At 40.5% G+C, this 20,512-nt stretch overlaps 2 protein-coding genes across 2 annotated transcripts; one reads left to right on the forward strand and one right to left on the reverse strand.

The window, feature by feature from the left end:
• Positions 1-287: 287 nt before the first annotated feature.
• Positions 288-7,782, forward strand: cgrrf1 (cell growth regulator with ring finger domain 1). The gene is made up of 6 exons (XM_068576767.1): positions 288-566; positions 1,103-1,239; positions 1,987-2,164; positions 2,660-2,807; positions 3,007-3,114; positions 4,163-7,782. The coding sequence occupies exons 1-6, from the start codon at positions 463-465 to the stop codon at positions 4,478-4,480; spliced, it is 993 nt and encodes a 330-aa protein (XP_068432868.1). The 5' UTR covers positions 288-462; the 3' UTR covers positions 4,481-7,782.
• On the reverse strand, positions 7,346-19,729 carry psmc6 (proteasome 26S subunit, ATPase 6). The gene is made up of 14 exons (XM_068576766.1): positions 19,620-19,729; positions 19,024-19,103; positions 18,400-18,439; positions 17,733-17,785; positions 16,019-16,086; positions 15,447-15,561; positions 15,134-15,221; positions 14,350-14,411; positions 14,137-14,260; positions 13,571-13,632; positions 9,694-9,814; positions 9,527-9,607; positions 7,885-7,956; positions 7,346-7,811 (listed from the first exon to the last, which is right to left on the reverse strand). The coding sequence occupies exons 1-14, from the start codon at positions 19,702-19,704 to the stop codon at positions 7,693-7,695; spliced, it is 1,170 nt and encodes a 389-aa protein (XP_068432867.1). The 5' UTR covers positions 19,705-19,729; the 3' UTR covers positions 7,346-7,692.
• Between the last annotated feature and the right edge of the window lie 783 nt (positions 19,730-20,512).

Genomic DNA, 20,512 nt, shown 5'->3' on the forward strand with positions numbered 1-20,512 from the left:
TAACTCTCTCAATAAAATGCAATCCCCATAAGCATGTGACAATCCAACTGTATACAAGTACAATACTACAATTAGTTTGCTTTACTGTTTTATCTTTATGTAATATCCAAACATAGCTTGCAGCCAACGATTGTACATTTTTATTTACGCTTTTAATTTGAAGACAAGTTAAGTAACTGTGTTCGAGCTTGCGCTAACTTGACTCACTAGTCAAAAAATGATCTAACATGGCATTTAAAACTAGGCAATACAATATTTAAAACAAATATTTACTTCTCAAGCAATTTAAATAGCAGTTAAACGCTAAACCTAAAAAATAGTGAAAAGAGTCTTGTTGTGTATACTCCAAATAGCGTTACCTTCTCGGCCACCGTAGTTATATATAAGAAGTTCCTGTCCTGGCAGTCATGGGATTTGTTTATCAGAGGGTGTTGTGATTGTTTGGCCTCTAAATCCTCTGGAATGGCAGCGGGGTTCCTTGTGACCTTGTATGAGTACTCCCCGTTGTTCTACATCAGTGTGGTGTCGCTGTGCTTCGTGGTGACCGCCGCCATGGTGCTGGGCTGGTGAGTGACAGTCCACTCTGTTAGCTTAGCTCATGACTAAAGGTTTCACACATTAGCCTCTCCCTCGGTTTTAGGCACCTTTCTATATTGTTGTATGAACGTGGAGTATATAATCACCTCGAAAATAAGCATGGCATTAATCATACACGATGCAATGCAATCGCTTCTGAAAAATGTGTGACTCTTTTAGAGTCTGTAGATTCTTCCTATCGCAGATGTTCACAAACCTATTTAGATCAAACATATAAACAAGTATGAAAGTAACGTTAAATTGTTATTAGATTAAAGCATAAAGTTTCAAACTGAAGTATAATTCAAGAAAATACACAATTGTTATTTGTATTGTGTAAAAGACTTGGTGACAAAAAATTATTTGAGAATCCATAAATACAATCGTGTGAACAAGTCAACAGCAGAGTAAGATTTAGTATTCCTTGCTCCGGCTGATTATTCTCATGACCTCTCATTCTTTTCTTTCTTTGTGATGACATTTAGAGAGCCATCAGAACATAACCACTCTGTCTTCTGAGCTGCAGGTTTGGCTTCGATGTTCCAGTGATTCTTCGCAGCTCTGATGAGACTGAGTCTCTCCTGCCAACCCCAGAGAAGCAAATGGTTCAGAGAACCAACCCCTTCATTCTGGAGATGGGTGCCGGGCCGGGATCTGTTGCTGGTGAGAACAGTCAACCTTCAGAATAGAATAGAACACAAGGTGAAGTGTTCCTTGCCACACAAGTCACCCATTTACACATTACACTGTGGCTCAGTGGTGAGCAGGGTCGTCCTTCAATCAGAGGATCGGCAGTACGATCCCTGGCTCCTCAAGCCTATGTCGATGTGTCCTTGAGCAAGACACTTAACCCCAAATTGAATGGTATGAATGGTTGATAATACTGATGTGGCACCTTGCATGGTAGCTCCTCTCATCAGTGTGTGACTGGGTGAATGATGATGTGTTAAGTGTTAAAGCGCTTGAGTGGTCGGAAGACTAGAAAAGCACTATACAAGTACGAGTCCATTTACAAGAATTTTTAGTATGTGGGGATGTTAACGAATACAATGAAGTATAACATGAGAATGACAACAGCTCCCGTTCTAAGTAGAGACTGTTGGATGTTTCCACCTGAAGCTCTATAATGTCAATTGACAGGAAGTACTGCTTGGGAAATGATTTCCTGTATAGAGTGCAGATATTCTTCCTGTTCTCTGTCCATTGTGGAGTTGGACACTTTCATATGATTATATCGATCTCACCAACAAAGCATGTACAACTATGAATATGCAGGTTATGAATGTTCCAGCCGCTATATAGCAAGTATAAGGATGAAGTGTGTGTGTGTGTGTGTGTGTGTGTGTGTGTGTGTGTGTGTGTGTGTGTTTTGTGGCCCAGCCATCATAACTTTGAGGACCCTCCTTGCAGACGGTGTATTCCTTAGGCCCTGCTGTCTGGAGCCCTGTGTACTGAGCTGTTTCTGGGGCTGTGAGGTCAGCGCCTTGCAGGCTGCGCTGCTAGCCCACCAGCGCCGACCGCGGCTCAGCACCCCCCAATGTTTGCAAGAAGCCCTGCAGCTCCGCTACCACCACTACCACAGCTTCCAGTATCCTTTACAGTAGTAACAAGGTTCCACTGTCCTAATTAAACTCGCCTTTTCTGACTTGCTTTTAATATATTTAATCCTAATTGTTTTAATCTTTTATTCTTGTTTTTTGGTTTTTCTTTGACTACAGAAAAGCACTCAGTAAATGTGATTTGATTCTTATGTATGTATTATTGCATTAACCCTTCCTAAGCATCAGGAGCAGCTGCTGTAAAGCAGTCGCAGAGTACATTGGGGTTCAGCGTCTCGCTTTATACACTTTGTGTCCCCCCCTCTCTTGCTATTGTTGGGATGAATAATGAAATACATATGAAAACCAGCCAGACCAAGAAAATAAAACAATTCTGTTAGTTATTAGTGATAAAAGAGCTTTGGGGTGGATGTTCCCTTCGTAATGTAGACACAGCACTACTATATTGCTATGATTTTGTAATGATGATAGAGATATGTCTTTGGCTTTCCCCCGTGTTCAGCTCTTTGACCCCGCCCCCTCAGCATTGCCAGTGAGGATCGAGAGGAATGCCACACACAGATTCCTGCTGACCAGGGGATCACAGACTTTGGGCCGTTGCCAAGGGAACGCTACCCTCTTGTGGCTGTGCTGACTCTGGCAGAGCCAGAAGCTAGAAACACTTACAACATTGTGAGTCCATCATACATTCAGACATTTTCGGAAGAGTGCTTTACTGTTTACTGTACAGAGCTAGTTTATTCAGCTCAGCTTAGCACAAAGACTGAAAGTAGAGAGAAAGTTCAGGCCAAAGCAAGTGGAGACGCATGCAGGTCACAACACTCTGACCAAGCCAGGCTCTCTAACTTAAAGACACTCTTTCCTCTTTTAGGTGGCCAGTCTGACGGTTATTCATGTTCCTGACGACAAATACAGCCTTTCTGCACGGGTTCTCTTTCAGTACCTGCTTACCTCACAAGGAAACATGTTTGAGTTAAAGGTACATCAAATTTCAAGCAGATTGTTCAAGACTAACACCGTCATGTGCTACATGTTATTTATCAAGGTAACCACACTTTGTTCTGATGACACTGACCAAACAGAGACTGAGGCCAGATGTTATGATAGTAGTTGTGTGATGCAGAATAAACAAACTATTATTGAATCAATTTGCTGTTTAGGAAGGGATCTTATAGAGTATGTTAGAAGAAAAAATAAATTATCCTTTATTAATCCCCTTGGGGAAATTGTTTTCTGCATTTAACTCTTCCTTAATTATTAAGGAGCAGTGGGCTGGCCTGTGAGGCTCCCGGGGAGCAACTGGGGATTCAGTGTCTTGCTCAGGACACTTCGATATGCGAACTATGGGGAGACCAGGGATTGAACTGGCTACCTTAGGGTTAGAGAGCGACCTCTCTAATCCTCATTAGTACACCATAAAGGGTCATGCAAGGTCTTCAGTTATACATATTAGTACGTGGTTAATAAGGATAGTCTTTTTTATTTTTAGAAAGGTGAGCGATGAAATAATAATCAAATGTCTATCTACAACTCAAGTGTTACTTAAAAGCAAAAGAAATAGTGAAGATAAATGAATGTTAAATAGATTTACATGGACTGGATGATTCTGTCCATGTAATGATGTCCATGCATGATTCATAACAGTATGGCAGCAGTGGATAGGTTGATGTTAGAGGGTTGACCTTTAGTGTTCTGTAGCCTCCCAGAGGGGTCCATGGTGTGAAGGTCTGCAGAGGAGTATCTGTCCTGGATGAGGACTGCCACCAATGATGTCCTCTGCAGTCCTGACTGTCCGTTGTGGTTCATAATACATAATAATAGTAGAGCATCTTTTGATGATTAGCAGACACATATTTCAAACGCCAAACTAACGCAGGCTTTCTGTTAGAAGTGTGTCTTCTCCAGGCAGGACCCGAGATAACCTTGAAGTCCTATATCACATGACATTACCGTGATTATGTTTCAGTCGTAGTGTCTATGAACAGTTCACTCCACCTTCTTTTGCTTCATGTCTTGCTTTAAACTAGCCTCTCTTCATGTCAGCTGACACTGGTGGGGTCATGACAGCATCTGAGCCTCCAGACTCGGAGCACAGTACCCAACCCACTGAACCCAACGAGACCAGTCCAGTGGAGCCGAGTCCAGTGGTGGCGGAGGGCTGTTCAGCAGGGAGAGGCAGAGACTGTGTGGTCTGTCAGAATGCAGCAGTAAACAAGGTGTTGCTGCCCTGCAGACACGCCTGTGTGTGTGACAGCTGTGTGTCGCACTTCCAGCACTGCCCCATGTGCAGGGCGTTCGTCCAGGAGTCCTTCACCCTGGCACAGGGACCCGCTGCAGAACAATGAGTCCATGATGAACTGTTCAGTGTTCTTTAGGAGAACATATGCGGCAAGATGGGCATCATTGCAATGGAGTTCCTGCACCTCCATCACAGCAAATCTAACTATTGTCATGCCACTGAGTTATGTCTTAGCAATAACAACAGTGACAATGGTGTAATGAATTTCATACATGGACATTGTTCATCTCAAACTAAATGTTCTATTAAGTTACTATTATAAAATAGTATATTATAGTATAGTTTTATTATAGTCACAAAAGTCTATTTTGTTTCACTTTATTTGGAGTATTTAAGCAAAGCAAATCCTTTTAGGGAACATGTTTGACTAAATTATGAAAAATGCAATGAAGGAGTTCCTTCTTTCTTGGAACTGAATACAGAGTATACTTTATACCAAATGATCACATTGATGCAATGTTGAACATTAGTAAAACAGTGACTTAAGAAGACTCGGGCAATAATTCAGAGGTGTTTTTTCTTCTTTTTTATTAAGATGTTTCAGGAGCTTACACACAATGGCCGCGTTTCCCAGATTCGTTAAGACGCTCTTAAGCGCTCAAAGCGTCTTAGGAGCGCTCTAAGAGCGCTGTGAAAGACCATAGATATCAGGGAAACTGACAGGTGTAACTAAACTCGGCTGGAACCTCATCCAGAGAGGCTCCTCGTATAAAGGCGTTGCTGAAGTCCACGCGTGAGAGACACCACGACTGCAATACAGCATAATCTCGCTGCTAACCAACAGCGTCGCCGTGCGCGAAGCCAGATAGTTCACATAAATGCATATGAGCGTCAGCACTTCTCAACTTAATGTGGTGTCGGACCGGCCTGTCCAGTCCAAGTACCGGCTTCCCGTGTGGAGATCCAACGCCTCATCACACTAGTGTCACCACACATCCAGAGGCCAACCCGCTGCAATGTTGCCCTCAGCCTGCGTTTTTACGCAGTGGGGAGCTTCCTGGAGGTGGTGGGGGACGGCACCGGCCTCAGCAAGGCATCGGTTTCACGCAGTGTCGCAGCCGTGACACCGATCCTCCTGCGCCATGCGGACGGACACACATCAGGATGCCCACCACACGGGACGAAGTCCGCCAGGTCCACCGTGGATTCCATGCCATGGCTGAGATCCCCCGGGTGATTGGTGTCGTGGATGGCACACACGCGCGCTTACCGTAATTGCACCTGTGTGTGGGGACTACAGGGTGTTGTGCGTGATTGATGCGCTGATAAAGTGGTGGGTGATCGATTAACCTGGCATCGATTGATTTAGTTTCATCACCACGGCGGTGAACCGCTCCCACTAAGAGCGTCTTAGGGAGCTTCTTTGGCGACATCTTAAGAAGGCAGTTAAGAACGCATCTGGGAAGCACTCGTATCTTATCGCTGCTTCTTAGCGAACCCTTCTTTCGAGCCTTCTTAAGAACGATCGAATCTGGAAACGCAATGGCTGGAAACGCAGCCATTGTCGTGATCTGTTTTTTGCCCAACATTTCTGTTCCTATAAGCATGTATCACTTGTTTTCAGCATGAATGCATCTGCTGTTATGACCACAGCAGATAGTGAATACAATATTTGAGTCCTGACCATGTACAGCACACCATGTATTAAAGTGTGCAGTCAACCGCAGATAAGCTCTCAGGTCAGCACTGGCCACTGCTGATGTTTTGATGGGTGTTTCTTTGGTTATGATACAATCTAAGAAACTTCGCTGAACTGTGAAGATGGAAGCTTGTGAAACATGAAATATAAGTGAGGACTGATGGCGTTGGATAGGTGTATTATAAACTAGACAATATTCCCAGGCTGTCAGCAAGTCCAGCCACAGATTGATCTGCTCTGATGTGACCAAAGACAAAGCTTTTGCTTCATAAACATATGAAATCTGTCACACCGTCTTGGAGCAAGTTGGTTTGAGAATAACAAAAAGTGAAATATTATTTATCGACCACAGCCAATCATTTCTAATCAGACTCTGTAAATGCAGACTCATGAAATGTAAAAAAAAAGTAAAAAGATTCCTTTGTTAGTTTTTATTAATTAGGAACTATCACACAGGACATTGACTTTCATTTAGTTGTAGGTCATATGTTTCAGTTGTGCATTTCAAAACTTTTGTTAAATGGCCAGCCTGGCCAGAATATTGACGCACATTTAGTTTGAATCATGACTATTTGATCTTAATGACCCAGGATGACCTGTCCATAGTGCCGCCATTCAGAAGATACATTTAATCTTTAAATTGTTACTATGTCTAATAGAAAAGGATTAAATTATAGAAATTATTTAGTCAGTAAATTTACCTTTAATATATCTTTGTACAGTGTACTTTTGTGTAATTTTACATGTCATATTCAGTACAAGGTTACAGTATCCACGGTAAATATGCAGCTATTAAAGCCCTGAGGGAACAAGTCAGACCGGCTTCTATCCCTCAGTTCAGTTGAATGCGTCTGTAAAGATCAGACTGGAACTGCTGTCACACAATCAGCACATAACAGAGCCAACAGGCCAGTAAGAACTGGGTTTACGTGAAGCCAAGAACTGAGTTCTGTTAACACTGGGCCTGTAAAGACGCTTGACGCTCAAATCCCAATCAAATATAATCCTGAAGAAGAATCTCACGGCCATGAAAAGGAACCCGGAGCGGTATGCTACTCAATTTTCTGGAGATTATCTGTGGCACCCTCTGGTTCTATTTTTGGCCTATTGTTTAACTACAATATAATTAAAATGTGAACATATATATTTTTTTTGGTGCTTTGAGCTTCACAAGCCTAGAGTGATTTGGTCGATGTACATTGGAGAGAATGAAGACATCTCAACACTTCAAACTACCCGAAAAGGAGCATTACAGGTAAGCAGACAAACGTGTTTGATATTGGAGTATCATGTCGTTTTAATGACTTTGGGATAATGCAGACAGTGCGATGTAAAGGTCCATGACGCTGACTCAAAGCTAATTGGAGGAACGATCGGTGATGAATTGAAAAAAAACAACACAATTTTCCATAATGGTGTATTTTCAGTACAAGTAATTTTATCAGGTGTTCTGTAGGATGGCAGAATGATCAGCCTTTATGATGCAATGTTTAATAAAGGCAAGTCACACTAACCAGGAGTTACTGAGTCAAAGTCACTTTGTGGAGGACAAGGAACACAGCAAATCCATGAAAATGCAATGAAAAATATAGGAAGAGGGGCTAAGACACAGAGAGGGTTTATATAGGTTTGTAGTCCAGCTTGGACTCAAGCTTCTTCGAATCCGCCACCTTCCGCACGGCTTTCATGAAATCCTCCTGAGTGACATACTCTCTGTCAGCGCGGATGGCAAACAAACCTGCAACAAACCAACGTGTGAATAACATCGAGGAAATTAAATTAAGGACGATACCTAACCACTGATGTCCTACCTGCTTCTGTGCACACATTTCTTAAATCAGCTCCGTTGAAACCGTCTGACAGCTTCACAATGGCTTCATAATCTGAAACGAACCAAAAACCGTCACAGGACATGTATTCTCTCTCAGTTCAGGAACATCATTCTCACTGCTCATAATGTCTTTTATCAGTAGATTCAAGTGAAGGCCTAACCCTCCCAGACAGGAACGGTCTCAAAGACAAAACATAAAGAAAAAAACTTAACAGGAACATCAGAACTTGTTCTCTACAGACACACACACACACACACACACACACACACACACACACACACACACACACACACACACACACACACACACACACACACACACACACACACACACACACACACACACACACACACACACACACACACACACACACACACACACACACACACCTTTGCCTAAACAAAAGTTATTATTTAGACATCGAACCACAAATCCAAGCAGCAATTCCGGACTGTTGAACGCAGGTCAACGTTCTGCACCTTAGAGGAGATATTTACACATTGTTTCTCTTGAAGCCCCCATGATATTTTAAAATAAAGAAACATTTCAATAAGTTGTTATCCAAGCCAACAGCGGCTTAAACACGGGGAATGAACGACTAGCTGGCGTGCTATTGACAACAGTTAGCATAGCTGCTACGTTATTGTAGCAAGCAATGTGACCAGACAGTAACATACGAGAGGATCCATTGGGCTGCACCTGAACCTTCTGTGTCCTTTACGATGCGCGCAACTCTACTTTTATACTCAAGCATCTCTGCAACTTATTGAGTGGCGTAATTATCGCGCGACACAACTAATCGATAATGAAATTTGTCGCCAACTTTTTTAATAATCAATTTTATCGATTCGTTGTTGCAGCCCTAGTCCTCCTTGAATCAGAGGATCGGTGGTTCGATCCCCGGCCCCGCTAGACAGCGTCGATGTGTCCTTGAGCAAGACATTTAGCCCTAAAATTGCTCCTGTAGCTGCGACTACGGTGTAAGAAAGTTAGATAGTTCTGATGTAGCACCTTACATGGTAGCTCCTCTTATTCCTATGTAAAGCGTCTTTGAGTATTCAGAAAAGCGCTATATAAAATCAAACCATTATTATTATTGAAGTGAGTGGGGTCAAATGTATGCTCAAATATGAATAGAACAGAACACCACATATGTTGTCCCGTTAAATGTTTATGGGATGTCAAAGACAATATCAACCAAAGTATTTTAAAGCGTTATCAGACTGACCACACTTATACACAGCAGTGTTTAGAGGATAAGGACAAATTAAATAACTGCATTTCATTCATTCAAGGAAACTGATTGAAAATGATCAATCATAATAATAATCAATATACCAATGTAATGAACATTGTTTTGTTTGTTTATAAACGGCCGTGAGCCGAGAACATGAAGGAGATCCCATGACAGTGGAGGTTACTAGAAAGGTCATGTATTTTTTGGAGTGAAGAGACGAGACATGGCAGCATTAGTTTTGAAGAAAACAAAAACTGCACCAATACAACATTTTGGATTTGAAGCCGATGAAACCAACATTACAACCACATAACTCTGAAACAGCTCTAACAAATGGGACCCCTTAAGTAGTAGTTTCGCCAGGTTGCTGTTGGGCTCACTCACCTATTTCTCCGTGCTTGGTGATGGGACTGGAGTGTATTTTGAGGATGTCCAGACGAGCCTGTTCATTGGGCAGTTCGATGTCTGAATAGGAGAAGAGGACGTTAGTTTTGCTGTGTGTACTGTCAGACAGCTGACACACCAATGAGGAACAAGAACCGAGATCTTACGGATTTTACGATCAAGTCTGCCGGGACGCAGCAAGGCCGGGTCCAGAGTGTCAGGTCTGTTGGTGGCCATGATCATCTTGACTCTGTGCAGCGTGTCAAAGCCGTCCATCTGGTTTAGGAGCTGATAGGACAGATACAGACCCACCCCTGTGTTATATCCTCTAATCACTGTGACGACATCCATAGTTGCGACAAATAAAACAAGTTAATCATTGTGCAGGCATGAAAACAGTTCAGGGGTGAAAACGGTGAGAAGGATATTACCCCTCTAGAGGAGTCCGGGCGCATGCTCCCCCGTAAGAAAAATGTAAATACAGTGGTCCCTCGTTTATCGCGGGGGATACATTAGAAAAACAACCCGCAACAGACGAAATCCACGAAGTAGTGAGCTTTATTATTTATTTTTTTTACCATTATTATACATGTTTTAAGGCCGTAAAGCCCCTAACCACACACTTTGATACACTTTTCTCAGACAGGCATTAACATTTTCTCACATTTCTCTCTTATTTAAGCACACTCTCAGCACTTTAAGTCAATATCACTTGTGGATCTTTACTTTTCTCTCAAAAGGAAAACTTTCCTCACATCACAATATGTTCAGAGCACTTGTTCAAGCCAACACATACTGGACTTTTCTCACCGAGTAAGAAAAACTGAATTGAAAAACTTTAAAAGCACTTTGTATGAAGTGAATCAATTGCTGGTCTTTCACATACATCTTTAAGGTAAGCAACAAACTGAACATCGACAAAAGAAGGAGTGGCTTGCCCCAAACAGGGACCCTTACTACTGAACACACTGTTTATGTTTAATTAGGGCTGGGAAAAGTTGAAAAAAATTAACTGATTAATCGCATGATTTTTCTGCAAATAATCACATTATGCGCCAAATTACATAAGGAAGTAAAAACTAGTGTATTGCATGCTTTTATTTTAAAGTAATGTTATCAGCAAGTTAACATACATAGTTTATAAAAAAATTTAATTTATTTTTTCTGAACAGGTACTGTTTAGTAGCAAAGGTGCATGTGAGGGACAAACCATTCCTTCTTTAGTCCATGTTCAGCCTGTTGCTTACTTCAACGATGTACAGTGTTTCACTGCAGATGTGTGAGCATCAGGCAGTATCAGTGTTAGTGCTGCAGTGAGCTGCTGGCCTCTACACATATTTTTAAAACGCGGTTGTAGACTTGGTACGGCCGCTCTCAGTTCACTCTCCACGTTGAGAGGAGATCTCTTTCCGGTTTTGAGAGACGGAACAGCAGAAAAGATGACTTCACAGAGACTTTGCGGAGATTGGCTTTTGGCAAAACGCCAAAAATCGCCCAGTCGCGCAATGTAATTTGTTAACCGTAAACATTTACCTGAAAGTAAAGGCATTTATCCATGTACTTATTAATTACTTAGTCCGTGTACTTTGTAATGTGTGAAGCCAGCAGCTCATTGTTGGAACAGGACACAAACACTTTGGCTCGTTTCACTTGGAGCAGGAGAGCTGCTCTGGGTTCAGAGAGCTGCTCCGGTGATCCTTGCAGGAGAGCTATTCTTGCTATATTCTACCTGGGAGCGTTTATGACGCAGATATAGTTGTCTGCTTTTCACGCGACATATTTGTCTACGCTCTCTGCCCGCTGCTGGGTGCTCAGCGCTCACCTGTGTCTCTGCGCATCGGGACGGAACAACGCTGTGCGCGATACAGAAAGCAGGGGAGAGGAGAAGTGTTTACGCGCGACTACGTAGAGACAGAAATGACAAGCTGTCATGTAGATCCCGTCAATAAAATATGGCCGTTTAGTTTGTTTAATAACATAACTAGGTGTAGACCTGTTCTATAGGAAAGAGAACCTTAAATGACGTATTGTGATCTGGCGCTATAGAGAAAATTACAGGGGCGCAGGGAGTTATTTCAGGGGGGCACCCCGCCCCCTTATTATAATGGTAGGGGAAACACTGATGTATGTTAAAGACAAGCAATTGTTTCACTTTATACAAAAGCAATAAGTGCTTTTCATGTTTCAAGTTCATTTCGGTTTTTCTTCCTCAGTGAGAAAAGTCCAGTCTGTGTTGGCTTAAACAAGTGCACTGAATACTGGTTGAATGAGGTGGAGATGTGAAGGACAGCTGACAGGTATCAGCGGCGGCTTTGCGCATGCGCAATTAATGTTCAATCCGGACGCTGAGCTTGCAGCACGAGCCTGCCGGTAGACTGACCGCCTGTGAAGCTTTGTGAGGCGACTCGACGACTCACAGCAGCTGAGAACAGAAACTACAGAACAATACGTGCTTCCGTGTCAGGCTCAAGTCGGCAAATCGTTCGGTGAGGCTGCGGGAGTGAGCACCTACATTAATCACCTTCAAAGTAAAAACTCAAAAATATTTTTTTAAAACAAAAAGAAGCATTTAACGCATGATCAAATAATTAAGACCGTTAATCGATTGAAAAGTTAACGTGATATTAACGCGTTAACTTGCCCAGCCCTAGATTAAATACAATTTTTTTGGAGTAAAAAAATGAAAACAGATTTATATACTATATATGTATGTATGTTGACTTGTTGTTGCTCCAGAGTTATATTGTTATATTATTCTGATAATATTACTTTAAAATAAAAGCACGCAATACAGTAGTTTTTAGTTCATTATTGAATTTGCCGCATCATGCAAATGATCGCAGAAAAAATATGTGATTAATCAGTTACATTTTTTCAACTTTGCAGTCCTTGGTGGACGAGCACAGAAAGGTCCCTCTAGAGCACCTTGTCGCCCACAGGGACCACGTGAGTCGCCCGCGAGACGTGTTCTAAAAAAATAAAAAATAAAATAAAAAAAATTCCTCAAATTTTATTTTTAAAAATTCTCAACCAACCACGGTCGCGTTAAAACTCTGCTCTGTATCGCAAGCAGCGGAGTTCCGGGCGCGCACAGGGCACGGATACGGCGCGCACAAAGGTGAGCACAGACACACACGGGCGCGCACACAGTGGACAGAGAGAGAGCGCGGCGAAAAATATGTTACGTGCTTTTCAATGGGATTTGCTGCTTTAAGCTAACAGTATTTTAAGCTAACAGCTACGAGTTTTAAAGCCTATCAGTTCATGTATGTGCAGGTCAAGACAAACAGGCTGCAGCCTGGAGCTCCATCAACAACGTTTCTGACTATATCGAGAGTCTCTGGGCGCAAGAGGAAATGCTGATTTTAAAAGTGCGCCGTACGCCGTCAACAGACTGCTCTGCGCATGCGCGACCCACCGATTTTTGGCATTTTGCCAAAAGCCGATCTTTACGAGATCTCCATGAGGTTTTTTATGCTGTTGCGTCTTTCATCAGGAAACAGAGCTCAGCTCATTAAGCATGAATTGAGAGTACGTATCAAATCTACAACTCTGTTTTAAAAGATGTAGAGAGGAAAGCAGCTCACTGAGCCACTGATGCAACCTGATGCTCACACATCTGCACTTATTCTGTTTTGCAAAAAAATAGCTCATTGTTTTCCACAATAATCTATTTAGTAGTAACTAAATATTAGTTATTTTTTGCACGGATATAACTTTATTTAAATTTTTCTAACAAAGTGATAACAACATGTTTTTCCTACCATCATTTTTGTGGAAATTGTTAATAATTATTGTGAGGAATAATTAACATTGATATGTGATCAGACAGTTCACATAAAAAACATATAATTAAAAGGTGATCTGTGCAACTTTGTTGTTCAGGAAGTTTGTATCAAACAAGTAGCCCTTTGGATTATTTCGTACCTCAAAATAGCTCTCGGTTCCAAAAAGGTTGGTGACCGCTGCTCTAGAGATTCCTGTGGGTTATTTTCTAAAGGACGGTGTGCTAGAAAAGACATCACACTTCAGTGTCTCAGTTACCTCCATCAAAGTTCTCTGGATCTCTCTGTCAGCAGAAGTTCCCTCAGAGAAACGGCGGCCGCCTAAATGAAACAAACAAAAAAGACGAGCATTCAGTGAAGATTCCCAACACACCGGCTGGGTGGTGTTGGGAATACTCAAGTATTTATGTTCTAAGTTGAGGATCTGAACCACTGTATGTATAATCAGTGAATATAGGACTGCATTATCATTTTTTATATTTTGTTCTATTTTTATTTGTGTTGGCTTTATTATTTTTTGTAATGGGGTCGAAGTAGATTCGGGTGTTCAAGGGAATTCAAAGTTAATGTAGGATAACACACAATTGTTCATATCTTTATACGACTTCATTTTTAAAAAGGCATTACAATTAACCAACATCAGTGACAAAGGCTATGTTTAAGCTTTAGCTGCTTCACAATAAAAGCTCATTCGTAAAGGTTTCATTGTAGCGCCATACAGAGTAGATGAGAAAATACATACATCAGAAAAAAACAAAGCCTAAACCGAAAATACTAAAGCCGCAAGAAGGACAAAAACCAAACCAGATCCTCAGTGTCACTCACCAATGGCATCAATCTCATCCATAAAGATGATGCAGGGCTGGTGGTCTCTGGCATAGTTGAACATTTCTCTGATTAGCCTGGCGCTCTCACCAATGTACTTGTCTACAATGGAGCTGGAAACCACCTGTAGCGCATACACACAATCAGCTAACTGAGTGCAGTCTGACCTGACATGGCACTAATACTCACATTACATAACATTTCATTTCTTACCTTGAGGAAGTTACAGTCCAGCTGACTGGCCACTGCTCTGGCAAGAAGAGTCTTCCCAGTTCCTGTTACGGATACAAACGCATAATCTAAAACGATTGCCTAACTACACAAAATTCAAATACAAATGAACAATGTGCAAATAGGTTCATAAAGAGCTTAGCGTCTCAGAAATAAATACAGGCTCAAAAATTATTTTGTACTAAAATGTGACGCATGTATGGATGTCACTGATTGGAAGCCTTCTGAAGTATAGTTTATGGTTGCCGTCATGAAGCTGGCGTGAGGTGCCCACGTCAGTAAAAAATGTAATCACAGCAAAGGCTCTGCAAGTGATCGCTGCGCTTGGTATCATCTCTGAACTTTAGTATCTGGTCACACCCACTTTGCAGACATGATGGACAAATATTCTTTGATAAAAGCACTGTAAAACATGTCCGTTTTGACAAATGCCAATTTGTTTTCAGAAGCTTTACAAAACAGCTCGTCTTTAAATTTACATTTGAGTAAATATTTTGCAGCCAAACAAAATGTACTTACAGGAGTTTGAACCTGTGCGTCTTTAAAATGCATTTCATACTTGGCTTCTTTCTTTAAAAGGTCTTGTATGAAGGTAATAAAGTAGTCCATCAACATGAAACACACGTTCAGTGATAATTACAATCCCTCTATAGTGTTGGTGTATGGCCTAAACTTGTCTTCTTGCTTCTTCACAGTACATTGCATTTGTACACCCTCTGGCATTTGAAGAATAGCAAGGCAGGTGTTTTTTCATTGGTCCACTGACCTGGAGGCCCGTAGAGCAGGCAGCCTTTAGGGGGGATGATGCCCACTCTCAGGAAGAGCTCAGGATTGGTCAAAGGCAGCTCAATCACCTGCCACCAGATGACAGAATTGTTTAAAAATCAATTGATAGAAATTTAAATTAAATATATTATCTGGTCTTAATGCATTTCCGAAACACAACTGAATCCCCCCAATCAAAACCCAATCATACAACTCAAAAAACAAATATTGGAACCTCTGTTAAACTACAACACGTACATTACATTTCACATTATGAGTAACATAATCCAAACAATTGCTGGCTCTTTTTCTACCTCTCTCAGCTCGCGGATCTGTTCAGACAAGCCTCCAATCTCAGAATAGGACACGCTGCCAGGGTCCTCATGGGACATATTGTAGACCAGAGGGTCCACCTCTCTCGGCAGGTACCTTGGACAGAACAGGAAACACATGCTGAGCAAACTGCAGGGCTGTCGTAATGTAACTTTAACACCAATACACAACCCAAAAACGTTACCTAACGTGATATCAAGCTGACAAGCTTTACGTAAAAAAAAGTTGGAGGGAAATAAAGGCGCTGTAGACATCTTAAAGGTGATGACCAAGACTCGACACATTACATCAATAATGTTTTATTGCGAAGATCACAACATCAGCTTTTCGCCTTGTTTCACTCACTTCCCCCAAAGTTTGAGAACCACTGCTTTAAGTGTTTGTGTGTGTTCCCCAAGCTGTAAACCTACAGGAAACACTGAGTTCCATTACCATTTAGTCATATCCACTTCACTAAACAGGTCGTATCCATTCCATCTTTTATGAACGTTAGATGCTTACTATAATGTTGTGCTGTTTAACCAACTCTAATTGATGAATAAATCTATCCTACCTCATTATAGTGAGTGTAGTCATGTCCAAAGCCACTCTGGTTCCTGGCTTCAGCTGGGACTTGTCCAACTGGGATGAAAAACACCATTGATTAGTGATCACATTGAGGTTGAAAAATGAGTGCAGCTCAGTGGTAGAGACGGCTCCACTCTGTGTCTGATTGATTGCAATTCTTAAATGATTGAAAGAAACCTTTGAATACAAAAGTAGGCTATGCAATTCTGCCCGTATTATTTTCCCTCTTCACCCTGTCTAATCACACTTCAATAGTAACACAAACTAGATTACATGGCGCCTGTAGCTGCACTTTGAGAAATCATTGCTGGTGTCAGAGATCTTTCTTTCTTTTTATTTGTCTCAAACAAGCACAAGCATAAAACAGACAGTACATTAAATAGAAAAAAACAATGGCACACTGAGATGCTGTGCATGTTCGAGAAGGGGCTGAAGGAAGCGAGGCTTATCATGTTCTGCCCCCCCCTTACATTGTCATATAATCACATACAGTTGATAAAAACATTTTTAAAAATCTTAAAATTTAAAACATTTAATCTTTAATATGAAATAGAGCCCTGCTTATAAACATACAATGCTAAATAAAAATCCTTTCTCGAAAAATATAAGATACATAATTATTAGTCCAGTTCTTTATAGCTAACCAAAAGTGATTGTTTGTACTTTAAATTGTTTTAAGTTAGTGCATTTTTGTGTCCTAATCTAGTTTATTCCACAGTTTTACGCCACAGACTTACATACTTTTCAGAGACATACTTTTCAGAGTTGCATGGATGGTAGGATGTTTAAAATTATAATTCCCTCATTAATTGTATGTTCCCTCTCTGACCACAAATATCAATTGAATGTTGCCTCGTAACAATTTATTAGAGGCTTTAAACAGAATTTGACCAGTTTTGAAATTAACTAGGTCCCTGAACTTTGAAGTACCAGATTTGTCACACCATATATGTGGACGTAGATATGAGCTTCAGTTTGTAAAAACCGCTGTTTTGAAGCTTGTGTCAGACATAAATCAAGTAAGAATATTTCTCTACGCTCTGACTTCTTTTGGCAATGAGGAGTCGCCCCTTAATGACCGAAAGAGAAATACAAGTTAAGACACTTGCCACTTCTTTATTTAGAACCTGAGGTTTCCGTCTGGTTTTATATAACTATTTTCACATTTGCAGCATTACTTCCCAAGACCTGGTAACAAGGTGTCAATCAATCCATTTTATTTCAAATGGATTCAAAGATGTATGCACTTTTGCCATGTCTCATGATTAATAGATTTAAAATCATTGTTTTGCCCTATTCCCTTTATGCAAATCATCTACAGAAACAGGTAAGAGTCGTTATTACAAGATTTATCCATTTCAGGTCATCCTAATGTTATGCACTGCTTATGACAGTTTCTGAACCTTTAGGTCCAGTCACAAATATGACAATACAAAATAATAATTAATCCCACATTAGTCCCACAGTCGGGAAATGTATTCTCTGCATTTTAACCCATCCGTAGTAAACAAGGAGCAGTGGGCAGCCTCGTGAAGCACCAGGGGGTTCATTGTCTTGCTCAAGGACACTTCGACATGCAAACTATGAGGCCAGAAATCAAACCGGCTACCATGTGGTTTTAGGACAACCATTCTCCCAATGAGCTACAGGTACCCCCTACGCCCCAATAAGAGAATCTAATACACGTATTCACCACCTACCTGTCTGCGGCATCCAACCACATATCTGGGGCCGTTGGTGGCCTTGACAATGACTGGAATAAAAACAAAAAAACATTAACTTCACAGGTCTAGCCCTCCGAGGCAAATCTTGTATTTGTAATTTTGGGCTATACATAATAAACGGAATTGAATTAATGTTAAAAACAAAATGTTGATTGGGCGAAGGTAAATAATAAAGTATCATGTGTTCACATTAATCTCATAAAATGCAGTGTTGGTTAAAAACTTAAATACAGTTTTTCACAAAAACAAAAAATATTAGATGAATTATGACCTGTTGACAATAGTTTCAAGCAGTTTATAACACATAACTAAAAGTAGGAATGACCAGTTTTGTTTATTATTATTTCCTTATCCTTCGTATTGTGTTTTCAAGAAGAAGAAAAATCCATCAAAAATGACTTTAACAAAGTCAACGTATAACACTTAGTTTTTTATTAGTTGAGATTTATTATTGGTGGCCAAAAAAATATGTTCAGTGATCTCAAAATGTTGTATTTTAATTTTGTGCTGATCTAATCTGTGATCCAAACCGTGACTGATCCATGATTTGATGCAAACCAGAAGTTTTTGGATCAAGGAAAATACAGAGCAATATTTAGCTGTTAGTATCTGTGGTGTGACATTTGTAAATGTGAGAACTTACATTTCTCCTCAGTCAGCTGTTTGAGCACCTCTCCAACAATCTGCAGGTAAAGAGGCACACATTTTGTTAGTAGAGGCCAAGTGTCTAATTAAGTCCCTTCCACTGTATTCATTCTTAATGATAGGCCAGATTAAATTTAACGGTGCTTGGTCAACACATTTTTAATAGTTGAGCTGGTTATCTGGCAGCAAAATATAATATTTAGTTTTAATATAAATGAAAGGACCAGTATTGTGTGAGGCACTTCACAAAAACACAGAATATATCAGTTCTGAGTTTAAGGCAGTAAATAGTGATTATTTTCACTAATGTCGAATTTATCAATTATTATAAGTGGTCATGTCCCTCTTTTAACTTAAAAAAAAACCCCTTTTGTTTAAAAGCTTACATTAGCCTGGTATGAAAAAGCCCGTATGTTGACTGTGCTGGTGAAAATGGATCCCTCCCCCAACTTAATAAATAGATGTAACAAAACTTGAGGCTTTAGCCAAATGTTGTTTTTTTGTGACAATATAACTCTATTATTGGGGAATTTAATGTATGTCTGTAATTGTTTACTGTTGCAACAAGTTATTCCATTCAGTGAGAGGCAATATTCACAATACTGTATAGCAATATTCTTACCTGACCAACACTTTGCAGAGCCTTCAGGTCATTTTCTGATTTCTCGTACTGTTTAGTTTGTTCTCTCAGTTGTTCTCTCACTAGAATGCAAAGGGAATGGCCCAAAAATGTTATTTCCAGTTTTGTGATATCTTACACAACAGCTCAGTCAAGAATTCAACCGTTCTTTACAGTGTGGAAACCTTGGTCACACTATCAATATAAGTTAACGTTAGCTGGTCAAAGTTAGCTTCGCGTAAATTTCGTTATTACCAACGTTAACAGACAGGACATAAATACAATATTAAAATAATGTCTCGAGAGACAAACGTTCACTGCAATTTACAAGTCATGAACCTAACGATAGTCACTGCACGGCATTTAATATTCTACCTACTAGTTAGCGTCAACGTTACTTCTAAGCTAAGATAGCGCTTTTAGCGTTAACCAGTTTAGCATTACGTCCATTCATTTCTATGAAGATGCTAACTGCATGACAAAGCACTAGCTAGCTAGCCAGCTAGCTGATGATGGCTACCCAATAATATGTATCTTATAAAAACATACAATACGTATTTATGTCACAGCACAAATGTCAAAATAAAATTGGCTCCTACATTCTTTTAACCTTCCGTCAATTTCTTTGTGTTCGAGTAATTTTTTCCTGTAATCTTGCAGTCCCTTCTCCCTTGTGTCCGCCATGATGCCCAACTGTATTCTGGGTAACTGCAGCGTCACAACAGTGTTGCAATTGGCAGCAGCGTCCGCCCTGTCCCTGACGCTTAGGTTAAATTGGCTGATTCTTGACAAACCGACCACAGATTTGCTGCTTAAACAACTAACTTCTCGCCTGAAAACATCCTGAAATGATATTGTGTGACTCAACAACAGTAGTATTCAGAGAACAACTTTCAGTTGAGAGTTTTCTCATCAAGTAGCTACAGAGAAAATTGCATATAACAAGTAAATACATGAAATAGCGCCACCTGCTGGTAGAAAGGTAAACCTTTACTGTGGTCTCATACAGGCTCTGCCCTGTGTTCACTCAAGAAACGGCACAATACGATAAAACAATTAAATATGATCAACTCTAAACACACAAGTTACTTGATTAAACTATATTACGAACTGTGTTGCATTAAAAAAATGCAGCGATTAATTGAACAGTTGATTCTTGCTGTGTACATATATACATGCATATTAAACTGCCTGTAGTCTCTACTGTTGCTAACTTAACCAGGTGTATTTATTCATATTTAATAATTAATCTTCTTCTAACATTACTCTGCGATGTGTTTGCATCATATAAGACTGTAAATGAGAATTAAAAGACCGTAAATAATAATATCGATTACTGGCTTTTATTTTGACATGAAAATAATCGTCTCTCTTTTCTCGTTTTTGGTTTCAGACGTTGGGCACATCTACGGAAGAAATTTGGGTTTACCACTGAGCCACATTCGCCAACCGGATAGCGAGTGGTCTTTACCTCTAACCTCAAACCGTGTCG

Source organism: Clinocottus analis, unplaced genomic scaffold (genome assembly GCF_023055335.1).
Source record: "Clinocottus analis isolate CAN_PGR_092001 unplaced genomic scaffold, fCliAna1.0.p SCAF_15, whole genome shotgun sequence".
NCBI classification, from domain to species: Eukaryota; Metazoa; Chordata; class Actinopteri; order Perciformes; family Cottidae; genus Clinocottus; species Clinocottus analis.

Excerpts from the sequence above, each read along its gene's own strand:
- cgrrf1 (XM_068576767.1), top strand. The coding sequence starts at position 463 with ATGGCAGCGGGGTTCCTTGTGACCTTGTATGAGTACTCCCCGTTGTTC. Across the intron at positions 567-1,102 it reads GCCGCCATGGTGCTGGGCTG|GTTTGGCTTCGATGTTCCAG; the intron begins GTGAGTGACAGT and ends TCTGAGCTGCAG. Across the intron at positions 3,115-4,162 it reads GAAACATGTTTGAGTTAAAG|CCTCTCTTCATGTCAGCTGA; the intron begins GTACATCAAATT and ends GCTTTAAACTAG.
- psmc6 (XM_068576766.1), bottom strand. The coding sequence starts at position 19,704 with ATGGCGGACACAAGGGAGAAGGGACTGCAAGATTACAGGAAAAAATTA. Across the intron at positions 19,104-19,619 it reads TGACGGAAGGTTAAAAGAAT|TGAGAGAACAACTGAGAGAA; the intron begins GTAGGAGCCAAT and ends TTTGCATTCTAG. Across the intron at positions 13,633-14,136 it reads GGATGAGATTGATGCCATTG|GCGGCCGCCGTTTCTCTGAG; the intron begins GTGAGTGACACT and ends TGTTTCATTTAG.